General features: G+C 43.8%; 1 protein-coding gene across 1 annotated transcript; it reads right to left on the reverse strand.

Moving 5' to 3' along the window:
• Positions 1-3,175: 3,175 nt before the first annotated feature.
• Positions 3,176-15,184, reverse strand: LOC105458358 (putative inorganic phosphate cotransporter). The gene is made up of 4 exons (XM_011703600.1): positions 14,679-15,184; positions 5,208-5,428; positions 4,147-5,056; positions 3,176-4,016 (listed from the first exon to the last, which is right to left on the reverse strand). Exons 1-4 carry the CDS (start codon positions 14,701-14,703, stop codon positions 3,682-3,684), a joined length of 1,491 nt encoding a protein of 496 aa, XP_011701902.1. The 5' UTR covers positions 14,704-15,184; the 3' UTR covers positions 3,176-3,681.
• Positions 15,185-16,000: the final 816 nt, after the last annotated feature.

Raw genomic sequence — 16,000 nt, forward strand, 5'->3', positions numbered from 1 at the left:
ATATAAAATATAATAATAGAAAATAGAGATAGGATAATTGATGAATATGACACAATTAATTATGTCTCCATTATTTTTTTAACGTTATTTTTAATATGCTAGTTGCAGCGAGACTTGATAAGGTGTTTCGATGTATATAAACACAGCGACAATGCCAGATGCTCGAGTTAATGAATTACGACTTATTACGTTGATGGAAAAATTGCCAATCCAATTGGCGATAGACGATTATCGGCAGGCGGTTATTAGAGGCATCGCCGAGAATTCCTGCATGACATGAATATATAAATCGAAAATGACCGAGAGGCGTCTGATCCTTGTACCTCCTCCACCTCGGGCATATAGCGCGAGATTTGCAATGCGTACACCTTTTTTTGCTACATGTCTATTGCCGCATGATATAATGATATGTACGTGCGGTAACTCAGATATATACCACGGCAAAATTCCATTCCATTCCATGTATATCGTGGGACGCATATATTTATAGAATGCCGTGTCATTTCGCATGTATATAGAATGTGTGCGCGAAGTGTGTGCGCACTATCTTCCCTATCTCCTAATAAAAGCGGCTAAAAGCAAACGAGATAAAAAAATCGTCGTTGACATTTTTTCCGTTTTATTACAGAAACACGTATTATCGGAAGATGCGCTCGAACACAGCCTCCACGATACGGCGCGACGCGGTCTTCTTCCACGCGCTCGAGGAAAAAATCGAAATATCCTAATGTGGAAGTATAGGATTGCGGCCATCCCCACCGACGGTCCTGCGGACTCTGTTCGCTTTTTTTTTTAACCGTTTATACGTCAGCGTGTTGGCGTTTATATATTTATCTATAGAACGTACGCATTTCAATTTCGAGGTGAGGAGGAGGGAAAGGAGAGCGCGGTGTGTATAAAATGCAATTCTAAAGCCAAGCAGGTCTCCCGACACGCGGTTACGCAACGACGCCTTTTTGCCAAACCCACGATTTACACGCAATCCTCGCGAAAAATTGCATCCTCGCGAAATATCTTCGATATGAAAAATTCCGGTGTCCCCGCGAAGAAACGTTAATTACATGCATTCAATCATCCGTACACGGTCGTGCGCTCGACCGCATGCGGGGAAGCGACGCGTGAGGTGCGCGCCTCTCTCGCGGAAAAGACACCCGCACCGCGGATGTGCCTGTCGGCTAATTAACGTTTACTTTGAAAAAAAAAATAAACGTCGCCTGTCTCGTTAAAAATCGGATAGCACGTATAATTGCGGGTGGGTTACTGTTGTCATTAACATTGTATAATGCACGCAATAATGCACGCCTGCTCCACGAGTCCGCAATTTGACTTGCAAATGCCACGGGATTGAATCAGATTCAAGCGAGCGAGAAATAAGCTCTTTAAATTGCGTAATGTGAGAGAACTTTTTATACACATATTTATATACATATATATACATATATATACATATATATACATATATATATTTAATTATATAGTATAATTATATAGTATATATAATTATATAATTATAGTATATATAATTATATAGTATAATTAAATATAAATTATACAGTTACATCTTTAAGTATATAATTAATCGTATTAATATAATTAAATATATATTAGGTATATACATTATTTACATGATTTATTAAAATATTCGATCATATTATATTTCATTTTATAAAACGAGATAAGCGAAATGTACACTTGCCTAGAATTATGTTTAATCGGCTCTTATCGACGCGTGCAATTTTTAGATCTGTATCTCGCACTCAAGATAAAGGCGAGAAATGTATAAGAAGTTAAGTCCGAAAAAAATATAAAATATTCTATGCGCTCTATCATTATTCGATTTCTAATCGGTCGATAAATAATCGGACAACTCGTCGTGTTTCCCGCAGTTTTACGATCGAATAATTAATCGATTTTTTTGATCGATTCGATCATACATTTTAAACACTTATACGTGAAACTACGAAAAATCCTGCCTGACCTTCTTTTTTAATACTGTCGTTACGTCGTCTCTTTATCGTCTCTTACGATTCGATTACGTAAAACATCGAACGCGAAACGTCAGTCGCTCAAGGAAAGAATTTCGACGACCCTCGACATCCTGTGCATCATAATAAGCTTATCTACAGATCATCCTTATTTGCACTTGTATCTGCATTTGTATTTTTCGCCGAAACAGTTCGCAGAGCTTAAAATATCTGTCATCTGAAACGTTTGTCGATGTCCGTGATGCAAAGCAATGAAAGAGTGACAGCAGAGCGAATAATTGAACATCCGATCAGATTTCGCGGCCGGAGCAGACTCGTGGAATGCGATGCCGCGATCATCGATGAATTAATAAGCCGGCAAAAACTAAATTAGCGATTTATGAGCTGCGAGCCGTCGGCGTCGCGTATCTGTCAATATCTTTGCAAGATACATTTGCTCATTATCCTCGCAAAATAGGCGCGATAAGGTCGGAGCGCGCAAGAAAGTAGTCGCTCGCCAAATATTTCCGCAAAATCGGCCGCGACATGCGCGTATACGCATTTTGCGGATAAGCGCCGTTGGTGAACGCGTCAATTACTATACTCTGTTCGTTAATTTGCATACGTTCTCGCTCCATTCTTCGATAAGGCACGCTCGATTCCGGGCGTTTACGAAGGAGATCGGGTGCAATCGCGGAGATTTGCGTGGCACACTCTCGTAATTAGCGTGTTTTCAGGCAGTGACGCTTAAAATAGCGATATTACGCGAAACAAACGGGATTCGGACGTATAATAATTGCATGGGCGTGACATGCGAAGAAGGTTTACATAAACTTTACGCTTGCTTTTCACCGCGGTGTGCTGTCGGCCGAAAGCGTCGTTTACTCGATGACGCGGAATATTTTATTATCGCATGATCGTAGTGAATTTTTAAATGGCATACATTTACGTTGCATATCTATCGTACATATATATATCTATCGAGCGAAATTTACGAAGTACCGATAGAAAATTGACAGGTTGATTAAGCACTTCTTGAAGCGTCTCATTTTGCATTCTGGGCCGTTGGATGATAGCCGCGTCTAAATGATGACTCGACAACTCGCCAATATAACCAGTCGCTCTTTTTTTTTTGCTAAAAGATTCACCGAATTGAAGAGCGCCCGGAGAGAATCCGATCACTTCCCGAATAATGGAAATGGTGACACATGTGCGCATTTAGTGTTTTATTCAATTAAATTATATTTATGCTATACATTTACTTAATCTCTACACAATATGTACAATTGCTGTTGGTCTATCGGCTTTAATTTACAGTTTCTCCTTTCACGACGAAAAGGTTCGCTTGCGCAAACGTAGCCAGCGTATTGAGCGCGTTCGCGATACGGATTGACGTGAACTCCAAGATGCAGCATTCCGGCATCGCGCGCGATTTACAATTGATGCCGTACGCGTGAATTATTATCCAAGGATTATACGCGCGAGCGGTGTCAAAACGCGCGTTTTTCTCAGGGGGCATCTCTCCTTCACGCGGATGTGTGAGATCTTCGTTGAAAGTCGTGGCGAAACGACGAGCGGACCTTGAAGAGCGTGCGTCTGTCGAGGGGGGAGGGGGGCGATGTCTCGCGATGATCACGAGATTATTAAGTCAGGTTGTTTTTCGTTTGTTCACAGGCACTCTCCGGGGGGGCACCGTGAGCAAAAGCGCAACGCATTTTCATGCTTTCTCCGTCGATTTGTTTGTCTTTTCCTCCTTCTGACGCTGCTGCCTCTTCTCCCGGTCTTGTATGACGAAATTGGGGTCGTTCCAGTACTGAACCTCACCGCTGGCGAATATGACGAAAACTATGTTCGTCACGATGAAGACACCCAGGACGATCCAGAAGACGATTCGCCATTGGGTCATCGTCTGCTCGGGTGCCAGCTCGCCGACGATGTACGGCGTGATGATACCGCTGAAGGCGCCTATCCCGTTCACCATCGCCATCAGAGTGCCGGAGTAATTGGGGCTGAGATCCAGCCCGTTGACTTTCATCCCGGGGTAGAAGGTACCTTTGGAAAAAAACAGGAAGAGACATATGTTGAAAAGGCGAAGAAACCCTCTTCGATTCGCACATTCGCGTTCGTCCTGCAAATATTGCGGATCGCAGTACCTCCGAGAGGTGAATTTGCGTATACATACCCATCAGAGCCATGCCGATGGTGAACATGGCGACTACCAACGTTCGGTCGCACGAGGAGTAGGAGGCGGCGATGATGAAGATGCCCGGGCCGATGGAGGCGATCGTGGTGCCGAGTTTCCGCACGTTGGTGCGCGACATGACACCCTTTGTGATCATCCAGTCGGCCAGCCAGGACGTCGCTATGCTGGAGAACCACATGATGAGGTAGGGCAACGCTGAGACGAGGCCGTTGTTCTTGATGGGGTATCTGAGCACGCTGCTCATGTACTTGGGCAGATCGGTGACCAAGGTGAAGAAGCCCCAGTCGTGGCCGATCTGAGCGGTGACCAGGGCCCAGAGGGGCACCGAGCTTAGCATGTGCCCCCAGGGCAAGGGCGGCGGTTTCTTGTGCGTGTGCTCGCTCATACGATCGTGCAGGAACTTGACTTCGCGCTCGGAGATGAACGGGTGTTCGTACGGATTGTTGTAGCAGATCAGCACGAACACGATGAACCACAGCACGCCGATGCTGCCGAACACGTAAAAGACCGCGGGCCACTCACTGTCGTGCAGGATCAGACCGGACACCACATTGGCGAGCACCGTACCAAGCAGGGCGCCGGCGAACACCAGCGAGCCGATCATCGATCTCTCCTCCGGCGGCGTCCACTGCGCCAGCAGGGCATTCAACGCCGGGAAGGTCGTGCCCTCGCCGAGGCCCATGAGAAACCGCAGCACGACCAAACCGACCGGGAAGGTTCCAGGCATGTTCCCGCCCCACTGAACCACCGCCGGCGTCAGCAAGGTGAATACCGCCGTCGAGAGGATGCCGAGACTGAGGGTGTACTTGCCGCCGAACTTCTCGGCCAGTATCCCGCCCGGCAGATGCGTGATGACGTAGCCCCAGTAGAAGGACGAGAGGATGAGGCCCTGGAACGAGAAAATGATATGAAGCTATAAAGGCACAAAAGTAAGTGAAGAAGAGCGAAACATGGGGATAAAGATAAGAGTGGGTAAAACATAAAAGCACACATTTTGATATCATTATTACAAAGTACAATTTATGTAAAGTATCTTTTACCTGTGTACGTTCATCCCAATCGTATCGATTATCCATCGTACTGTTGGACTTATCGGTATTCTCTGTCTCCTCGTACTTGCAAGTATCATCTGTATAATTGTGTTTTATCGGAATCGTCATCTCCGTAATAGTGATTGAGAGGCAATTTCTCATGGTGTAAGCATTCAGGATCGCCAAAAATCCCATGATAGCGAATATCCATCGTTGCGACAGTCGGCCGCCTGCAATCAGAATTTTCGCGAATTCCACGTTAATTAATCTCGTGATTCCGAGAACTTAATCGACTGGAGGCGAGCTCTGGAATTACGCGATAAAATTATGTGACTCGTAACTTTAGATGCGATTATAGCGATCGTTGTGCAAGAGTCTAGAGATAATGAAAAATATCGTTAAAACGTGTCAAATTTCTTAAAATGTTAAAATTTTTTTTTATTAAAAAATCCCTTCATTGTTTAGGTATAATTATATCAGGAGGCAATGTAGTTCGCATTATAAGATCTTAGGGTATATTGTGAATTAATCCATATCCATTTATAGTCATATAAAAGTTATTTACGCATCTTCGCGAGGATTCATATTTTGCTGGGCTCATCGTTAGATCGCTCTTATCTTGACTATGACTTTGTTATCCGATTAGTTGTCGCTCCGTTAGTTGTCCGATTAGTTCGCCGTTATCGCCGATATACGTCTTCTTTTTTTACGATTTCTTTGTCCAATAAATCGCTCGCGCGATGAAGTTTTTGCGGAATTTTACTTTCATATTATTCTATTGGTCACTCATGACTCACGCAAAACGTCGCGATAACGGCAATTTGCAAAAAAACTCCGTTTAGCGAGAAATCTATAAGATATATCTCCGATCTTAATTTAAAAAAAAATAGGTATCGTTTTTACATCGTTTTTAATTTTAATACTATTGCTAGAGGTAATATATTTTGCGCGTATCGCGATGAGAGAAGCGTGATTTTTCTGATTTCGACAATACGCGATGCGAAGACGACGAAAAGATTCGACCTCTTTCGTAGGCGAGAGTCGTCCGTTCAACCTTCGCGCGGTAGCTTCCTTCCCCGATTTGGTGAATGAACCTTCGGCCGCGCGTTCTCTATTCCGCGATGCGTCCGCGTGCGATCACGTATAACGCACGCACGTGCCCCGACATACGCAATGACATATAGGTATCACACCGAGGTGGTATTCTCGGTGAACACACCTGCGATGACTCGGTCGCGTCGCGACAGAAAGAAACGGGGCACGTTTTCCGGTCAACGTCTCGGTCTTCCGGCCCTTCTCGAGGATTTCGCGTCCAGGGTTGCGCGTTGCGAAACGCGACCTCCCTTAAGATTCGCGGAGTCACGATTGAAAGATATTTCCCCCCCCCCCGTCTTCCTGGTCTTTGTCTACGTAGCAACATCGGCATCAACTGGACAGTTCGACCATCACTCGTCGAGCTGATTCGCCATTCCTTCCTCGTACGCGGCTTCGAACTTTCCTCGTCGGCGCCCTCGAACAGCTACATCTTCGAGGATGCACGCGTCGCAACCGGGCACACGTGTAAAAATTCTACCTAATTCCCGTTAGCCGCGTTATTTACATGAATATAGAGAATACTCCACGTGCGTGAGTCCGCGAAACCGCGTTTTCGAGGTAAAAGTGAGATCGCGAGACTCTTTTGTTGCTTGTATAGTTTTGACAAATTGCACACATGTGTATATATATATCTCAAGGAGAGACAGGCCATTAAAAGACGTTATTTAAGCTTCTACTTAATATACTCTATTGAAGCTCCACTCGAAATCGATTAGAATAAAGATTAGAATAAAGCTTCGTTATCTGTTTATATCTCTCTACACCGATGCTACTTAGACATTTTCTTTGTTTATTTATTCCGACACATATATATGTATGTACTTATCTTCATATTTGTCGCATAATGTATTGATTGATCAATCGATATTATCTATAATATATCCGTGTTTCCAATCATATTGGCAATCACTTGCTATATAATCGCGGAATAATCCCGCTTATTTGCGATAATCGATTTCTAATTTGTGATTGGAAACACTCTTATTATACAAAGAAAAACCGTTCGACGCGAAAATAAGCGAGGGGTAATGAGGGGAACGCGGAGCGAGTTTCCTCGAACGCCGTTCGCTCGTCGTAGTTAAATAAATGAGAATTCCGAGTATCCGCGATTGGCACCATTCCGTTCGTTATCTCTGTGATCCTGCGGCCGAGTCTTGCATCCCGTACTTTCCTCGTGATGGCAAACGCACGAGGAAAAACCGCGCGAGTGTATCTTTCTCTCTCTCTCTCTTTCTGACTTAAAAAAAAGCAATTGGCGGAAATATACGTCTTGCGAAAATCGTCGCCGCGCCGGCTTGATTTTGCAATAATTATCGCGCGCGCGGCGCGAGGGGAGGCTTATTTTCGCGGGAGGCGGTGTGACCCAGTAGCCTCTCGAGAGGGCGGAACAGGAAAAATTCCTGAAGTCGAAGTCCGGAACATTCGCCTTCACCAGCGAAAAAGAAAGGAAAAGGGAGGAAAAAAAGGGAGAGGTTTTACGCTCGCGCCGTAAAACGAGATCGAGAGTCTCGCGACGCAACGTGTTCGAGATAGCGTTCGAGATCCTCTGTTTGCTCCACATTACGAGACTATTACATTAAAAATGCGTTCATCGATTATCGATATTAAACATTATGTAATTGGCTTTGTGTCGCGCGCACGACACACATACACACACGCGCGCGCGTGCGAACGCAATTGTGGCGCAATCCGGCCATTGGGGTATCGTAATCGCGCTATCGTTTTCGCACACAGACGCGCGCGCTACTTCCTCCTTTTTTTCCCTAGTTCCCCCTTCTCGTCGACGGATAGTTCCGTTGGTTTCTTTTTCGTTATTCCCGCCGCGTTCACGCACACGCGAACGTGAAAGGGGAGAAATGCGATCGCGAGAGTCATACGGTAAACTGGCCACGGTGGCGGCAGACCCTATCTGGATTTTATTATCGTATAGAACTTACGAGATATGCACTTAACTCTTGTTGTTGGCGCACACTTAACAAGTGTTGTATGTCAACAAGCGATAAATCGATGACACCGCATCGGCTTTACCGCACTGTCATCATCATATTAGATTTGTCGCCGTGTGCACTTTAATTATCCGTGACAATTAAATCCGTTGAATGAGCATGTAGATAAGTGAAAATTGTTTTTGCAACGATATCATTGATTGATTTCCGGGAATTACCAGCGAATTCCTTTCTTTTTCTTCTTCCCTCCCGTACGCGCGGTGACGAATCGAAGCACATAACTTCGAAGTAGATCATTATCGAATATGACATATCTGCGCGATATCCCCGCCGAGGCTACCTCTCCGGTATGAATTGGCGGAAAATAAACTGAACGCGACACACGCGCACAACAACAACGTTGATTTACGACGCGCTGTCATAATAATCCTATAAGGTTTCAGAAATCGCGCGCGACGCGCAAAAAATCTGCGGGATTACCTGCCGCGTTTAACGGACGAGATAGACAGATACCACGTTGTCGGACTTGCGAAATTATATTTCGTCGTTTCAATGATAACTGCGATTTAAATCAGTCGCGATATACTTGCGACTGTTTTAGAAAATCCCGTGCGACTCGAGTTTCTAATTATAACTACAGCTTTTCACGTGGAGGTGACTACCGTATTTGAATTCTTATCGTTATTAATCTCGAAAACCTCCCGTCCCGTTATATCTGTAGATAGAAAAAAAAGACACACCGTCGGAAATCTCGTCGGCTCTCACGACAGCCATGCAATTCATTTTTCGCGCATTAATTAATCGTCACGCGAGCCATCTCGTCAAAACAACCTCTAATTCCGAACTATTTTGTTTGCTCTACGCTTATCTTCTGTTTACTTATTAATCAAGCGTCGATATGGAATTTCACGATAAACGCGTTCTACAAAGATACGACGGGCGCGTCGTGCGTGCATGCAACTCAATTGTGTTCCGATTACTTAATTTATATTGTAAGATATAGGTACGTCGTGTAAACATTGACGCCTCGACGGGTCGAGAATCGAGCGTGTAAAATTTTATTGATTTCCATACACGAGCTGAGCTGGTTTGCGTGAAAAAAAAAACTCAGAGCGACGACCTCCACCGCGTGGGTGGCTTCTGCCAAAATCGATAACGTAATTCTCTCGTGCGATCGTAGTTGCGGATTATAATCGAGGCGAGCGAGCGAGGAGACGGCCCCACGATGAATCTCGATCGTATTGCTTCCCGCGAATATATCTATCTGTGTAACACATTTCACACACAATATACCACGCTCCAACTTCGCTCGCGGCGTGCCGCCGCGAGATCGAAATCGGGGATTTCGAGCGGACGAGCGGCCATCAGGAATAATGGCGATACTACCATACTTCGCATCGCCGCCGTCACGCAATCTCTCTTAATTTACAAAAGCGCCGGAACGCGCCGGCGAACGCGATCAAATTTCGCGGCACACGCTCGCGTCGCATGCACAATTCCCGTGCATCATGCGTGAAGTTTATGCCGGAGCACATGCACACGTGAAAAACCGCGTGTATATACATGTATGTGTAAGTACGTGTAACCCGCGTGTAAGCAGGATAAACGCATCAGCCGAGCCGAGGACGATCGACCTTGGGAGTAAAGAGCTATGATCCAAAAAAATCGCCCGATCTTTGGGCCCTCGATTTTGAGACTGAACTGTGTGCCAAATGATATCTTATAATGAGACATTAATTATAGAAAAGTTTCAAGTTGAGATGACAATTGTTATCAGAGCTGGAGGATGGAAGGGGGCGAGGGAGATGAAAAAACGTGATATAAAAAATCGAGTTTTTGCGTAAAGAGACGTAATAAGTGACTCCCCCCTTTCAGCATAACAATTGTCATCTCAATCTGAAACTTCTCATGTGATTATTATCTTTATTAATCACATGAGAAGTTTCAGATTAAAGTGACAATTGTTATGCTATTAATATCTTTATTAACTGCACATGAGAAGTTTCAGATTGAGGTGACAATTGTTATGCTGGAAGGGGGGAGTCACTTATTACGTCTCTTTACGCAAAAACTCGATTTTTTATACCACGTTTTTTACATCCAAAACGAGCGTCATTTACATAAAATTGCGATTAACCTTCATCGGCTGAGTCAATCTTCTTAAAATACCGATCCTTGCAAACCTGTGATAATTCCATAATGAACTTTGAGTTCATCTCCCCCGCCCCCTCCCATCCTTCAGCTCTGATAACAATTGTCACCTCAACTTGAAACTTTTCTATAATTAATGTCTCATTATAAGATATCATTTGGCACACAGTTCAGTCTCAAAATCAAGGGCCCAAAGAACGAGCGATTTTTTAGCTCTTTACTCCCAAGGTCGATCGTCCTCGGCTCGGCTGATGCAGATGCGTTTATCCTGTTTACACGCAGGTTACACGTACCTACACATATATGTATACATCTTATTATAAGGTCTCTTATTAAGGTACCATTTGGCACACAGTCCAATTCCAAAAAAAATCAAGGGCCCAAAAAAACGAATGAAAAAATCATAACGTCATCAATATCATCACGCGACCACCTTTTCGTCCGTGACAGAAATCGCGTCGATCGTTTATCTTGCAAAAATTCCCCGGAGATTGCGCGACGGTAACACAATAGCTTGCAATCGTTTTCTGTAACAGGCTCGTCCGACGCGAAAGAAATCGACGATTTATCTTCTCGGAGAGAGATATGTCGCACGAAAATAATACTAGTAATAAAATAATAATAATAGTTTACGTTATCATCGATTACTTCGGAATCTCGAACCAAATTCTATCGCTTACTAGCTAGGGTCTCTCCAAGGCACTTCTAACTTTAACGAGCATACAAAAAAATCGTGACTCGATAAGGGGCTTCGAAGAAAAATGCGATTAATCGAGAGCGAGAGCCGAGTTTATCGGTCTCTGTATCTTTTTTTTTTTATGATCGTTATTAACTGGCAATCAGATCGATTCTATGCTCTCTGCCAAAATTTCCCTATCGAGCTGTTAGGAATGTCTTCTCTGCAACACAGATAGATGACTAATCGCGACGCGATAAAACTCAATAAATTGCAACAGCCCGCGAATCTCGCCGTCTTTTTCCGGGCGGGCGATCGTTTTTCCGATCGAAGCCTTCGATTTGAAGCGTGAATGATCATTGCAGATTGTATGTCAATGAGCAAGGGGAGGGGGCGCGGTCTCTCTCTCGATATCAAACGCCGGCCTTGTTGCCGTGAACTAATAAGCTGGAATTTTTTTATATTGGTGTGCAATGTAGCGTGCAAAAACGGCTTGTCACTTTACCGCATAATCGACAATAACCGCGGATAACCGTCGTAACGACAAATACTTTTCGTTTGACATTGCTCGCGAGGGAAGCCGATCATACTTACTGCCGGCCGCTATCTTATCTGCGCGATACGCGGAAAGTATATGTGCCGCCGAAGAGGCTCACAATGACTTACCGATAATATTCCTTCTTGTCCCCTCCTCCCCTTCACCCCCGTTTCATTTTCTCATTACCATCATTTACTAACTGTTATAACATAATTAATAAACGTTAATTCGTCAAGAAGATGATAACGAGATGACACTCCGCCATAGCGGAAACAGGTCGATCCGACTTAATTTCTGTAATTTAGCCCCGCAATTTTGAACGAACGACGCATGATAATTGAACGTTTAAAATTGCCGTAGACAAGTAGTTATTGAGCGAACGCACGAAGAAACTAGCCACGTACAGAAACTAACCATGACACGTGCCATATGCTATTAAATTGGGAAGCGCATCTACAGATGATCGCGTAATTTTTCCTCCCTTGAAGGTAAAAGAGAGCAAAGCGTACGGATCTTTTCGCGCGAGTTTGTCGAAATTCATTTGACATTGATTTATTTACAGTTATAAAAATTATTCCGTGCTTTCTGATGCAAGGTAAAAAAATATTTTTAATCACATATAAAAATTATAATGGAAACTGAAAAGAGTAACTCCCTTTTACGGGAAATTATTTAACGTTATTTGCTCGTTATTAAAAGTGTAGAAATCAGACGCACCAGCGCAAAAGCATATGATTTAAAAATTAATTACGCGATCCGCAAGAGGTGTGAAGGAATTAAGATTGGGCATTTAGATAAGAGTTCCATATGTTAAATATTAGATAAAAATTCCATGTGTTGAATTATGATTAAAATGTAATATTAATTTTTCTCAAGCACTCTGCTTGAATCATCTTCGAAAAAACATAAGCATACAAAATACATTATAACCTGTGTAACTTATCATGCTGAATGACCGATTATTTCAAAGTTATATTAAATCAAATATTAAAATACACAACATACTTTTTTATACTTTATATTTTAAAATACAACAGTAGGGATCAAGATATCGTTCCGTGAAATTTATCTTTCACGAGCTATTCTTTGCCAATATTGGATTGGAATGTTTTTGTTTCTCTTTTAAAAGAAATTCAAAAGTCAAGTAAAAAAAAAAAATTATTATATTTTATAAAATACTGAATGTTTCTTCAACTATTTTCTGTCACCTTTCTGAGGTGGCCTCATCATTCCGTTCTCGTTGAGTACATAATCGTACGTTACGCTTGACAAATGCCATTTGTTAGAAAAAAATCGAGAAGACTTTTTGTACAGCTTAATATATACAGCGAGAGATCTGTAATCGCATGCTTCGTTTCATCGAATTCTCGTAATGAACGCATGATTCATCATGGATGTCACATAAGCGAGAGTTTCGCCGCTCGTGTCCGCACGTGCCTTAGATATGCGAAAAATGCGAAAGAAAAAGCGTTCTCCGCGATGAGATGTGATACGGGCGTCGATTTCCGGAAGCCGATGGTCTCACGCGCCTCTCAAGGTTCGCGCGGGGGAAAGAGAAAGGTGGGAGGAGAGAGAAAAAAAAATCGAACGCGACCGACGATCGACAAATAGAGACAATGATCGGAACTTCCGGGATTTCTTTTCACTTTTCCCGCGATGCGCCTTTTGCGCCTTCGATTCTTCGAGAGTCGACCGTTTCATCACGTACGTTCCCGTTGAACGGATTAATTCTAGCGAACACCAATTAACACCAAGTAACAATAACATAATTGTTAGTTATAATTTTTTACTCAACAATATAATTGTAATCTAAAACGTGTATCACACTTGGTGTTTACTAGAATTATTGACGCAGGCCGTGGCACCCTCGCGCGTTCCGCCACGCGTCAGGAAGTAATCTGGGCAAACGAACGGGTTGTAATTAATGTCAAGGCATCTCCCGCGGTCGGGTGAGCGTGAAAGCCAGCGCGGCTGCGGCATTAGCAAATTGGGATTTCTATAATAGTAATCGATGATTCTTTGTGGCGATGTCGCATTTTCGGGGGTGACGATGGACACAATTTAACTTTGCGATTTCCTTCCCTTACTTTTTCTTTACATTTCTTATAGTTGATAAAGGTATTAATTTTTGTACATTACAACGATAAAAATTATTATTATTATTTATGTAATGAAAACGAAATGCCACGAAAGATACCATGAGAATCGTGTTTGCTGCAGCGACCGCGTCCCCGAAAAGATACAATTTCGAGGAAATCAGGTGAGCGGCAGTTCTATTTTTGCACGTTAACACATTGGCACTGTACAATTAGATAACTTTATCATCATTTTTACGTCAGTATGTTATCTTAAAACTTAATTACTTATTCTTTATCAAAATTTTTATTTCTCCCCTCCACGAAATTGAATCGATGATAGCTCGCGTGCGATTTATAGATCGTTAACGACGAGTTAGCACATATTCGGCAATCAACGATTCAATTGGAATTTTTCGGACCACGGTATTCAGCGCATCGCGATAGCTTCACGGCGGTATTAAGGCCTATTCACACATAAAATCCCGTAAGACCGTAAGACGTAAGCGTAAGAAAATCGACCAATCTCAATTTAGTATTAGGTTGTCCGTAACCCCTCCACTCAATTGGGATTAGTCGATTTTCTTATGCTTACGTCTTACGGCTTTACGGAATTTTATGTGTGAAGGCCTTTACCCACTGAAAGATTGCAAAACTCGATTGCGAAGATGACTATCTACCTATTCTTTTCTTCTGCATTTTAAATATCGATGTTTCTATCCGCTACGACCGGCTTTGCGATAGCGTTTGACAGTATTCTGGTATCGATGAAACAAATTATTCGCACGCGCGCGAGCGTGCACGGGATCAGATGCACTCGCCAAGATCAGCCGCGATCGATAGAAATGTTTTGATTGCGAGCAAATCGCGCTCGGAATCCAATAAATAAGAAAATCGATCGGACGTTTTTTTAGCCGGCAGGCAAGTCCGCGGAGCGGAGAGGGACGCGCGAGAGGCGAGAGATTCGCGCGCGAGATCGCGACGCGAGATCGTACTTACAGCACGTTTTCAACGTGGAGATCATCCTTGGGATTTAATATCCTTGGAGCACGCGACGGGTCGACGAGACGGATGGCTCCTCTTTCCTAATCGCTAATCGTTGAAATCCGGATGGGAAGGGAGGAAACAGAGCGACGTGGGCTCTTTTCGCGCTTCTTGACCCTCCCCCGCTCGAGATCGCCCTTTCGCCTTTCAGGGGCTACAAAGAGCTCCTCCGAGACTTCCGGATGTGCTACCGCGAAGGACTGGTCTCCTCTTGCCCTCGTCTCATCCAAATCGTATACACGTGTCGCGAACGACTGAATCCGGCACCCCCGTTAAGTTCGCTTTTATATCTGCATGTGCTGCTTGTCGCGCATTATCCAGGGTGGGGAACGAGAGAGAAACGCGAGGTAAGAATGGCGAGGAGGCGATAAGCTCGGTCTCTCGGTCGCGGGCGCCGCGGCGTGAATCGGCCAGCCGCGTGCTCACGCTCGCGATGTTTTTGTGAGCTCTATTGGGGACCGTGTCTTTCCCCGTACTGTTTTTTCCGGGCAGCCGTTGAACCTTTACGTCACGACGCTACGATAACGTGCCGACCGACGGAGAGGGGAGACGGCGTGGGGCTCGTCGATTTTCCACGAGAAAACGTACGTGCCGTGTCACGGCGCGTATGTTTCGAAACGGGCGGAACCGCGCGCACCGGTTCTCCAATAACTCTCTGGTGCGATCCGCGAACGTTTTTCCGCGCGAGCATTATCCGACTTTTCAGACGAAGTGGAGAACGGACGGGAATGACGTCTGCTTTACTGATCACTAGAGACATTCACCTTCACCTTCCACGTCGGTTTACCTTCGACGTTTACGTGGAGACCACTCGTAATCAGCTTCGTAATTCACCGGCACGATGAATTCCATTCGCGTACGATCCCATGGCGAACGCGCGTCGACATCGCGATGCTCGGATCCTCGCATGTGAATTCTAATTCATGCAACTCTGTTTTTTTTTTATGCTGATGTCCGATACCGATCGCGATATTGATGCTAATTATCTCTCTTTCGCAAGGTCACAAGGCCGCTATTCCGTAAATCTAAGGTGACGTGATGCATTTTTCAATACAACGGAAACAATATTTCAATCGTTTGAGATCAAGATAAAATCGAAGCAAAATCTGCAAAGTTCTCCAAGCGATTCGTGATTGATAATTAAAAAATATATTATATATACATTTGTAATCTCTGTATTAGTCTATAATTCTCTTAAATTAATTTTTTTTAAATTTTATATAGAGATTGCGAAAAATATAGATAATATAATATTGTATAAATAAATATAAATAAAA

This window comes from Wasmannia auropunctata, unplaced genomic scaffold (genome assembly GCF_000956235.1).
Source record: "Wasmannia auropunctata unplaced genomic scaffold, wasmannia.A_1.0 LD334538.1, whole genome shotgun sequence".
In the NCBI taxonomy this organism is placed as follows: Eukaryota; Metazoa; Arthropoda; class Insecta; order Hymenoptera; family Formicidae; genus Wasmannia; species Wasmannia auropunctata.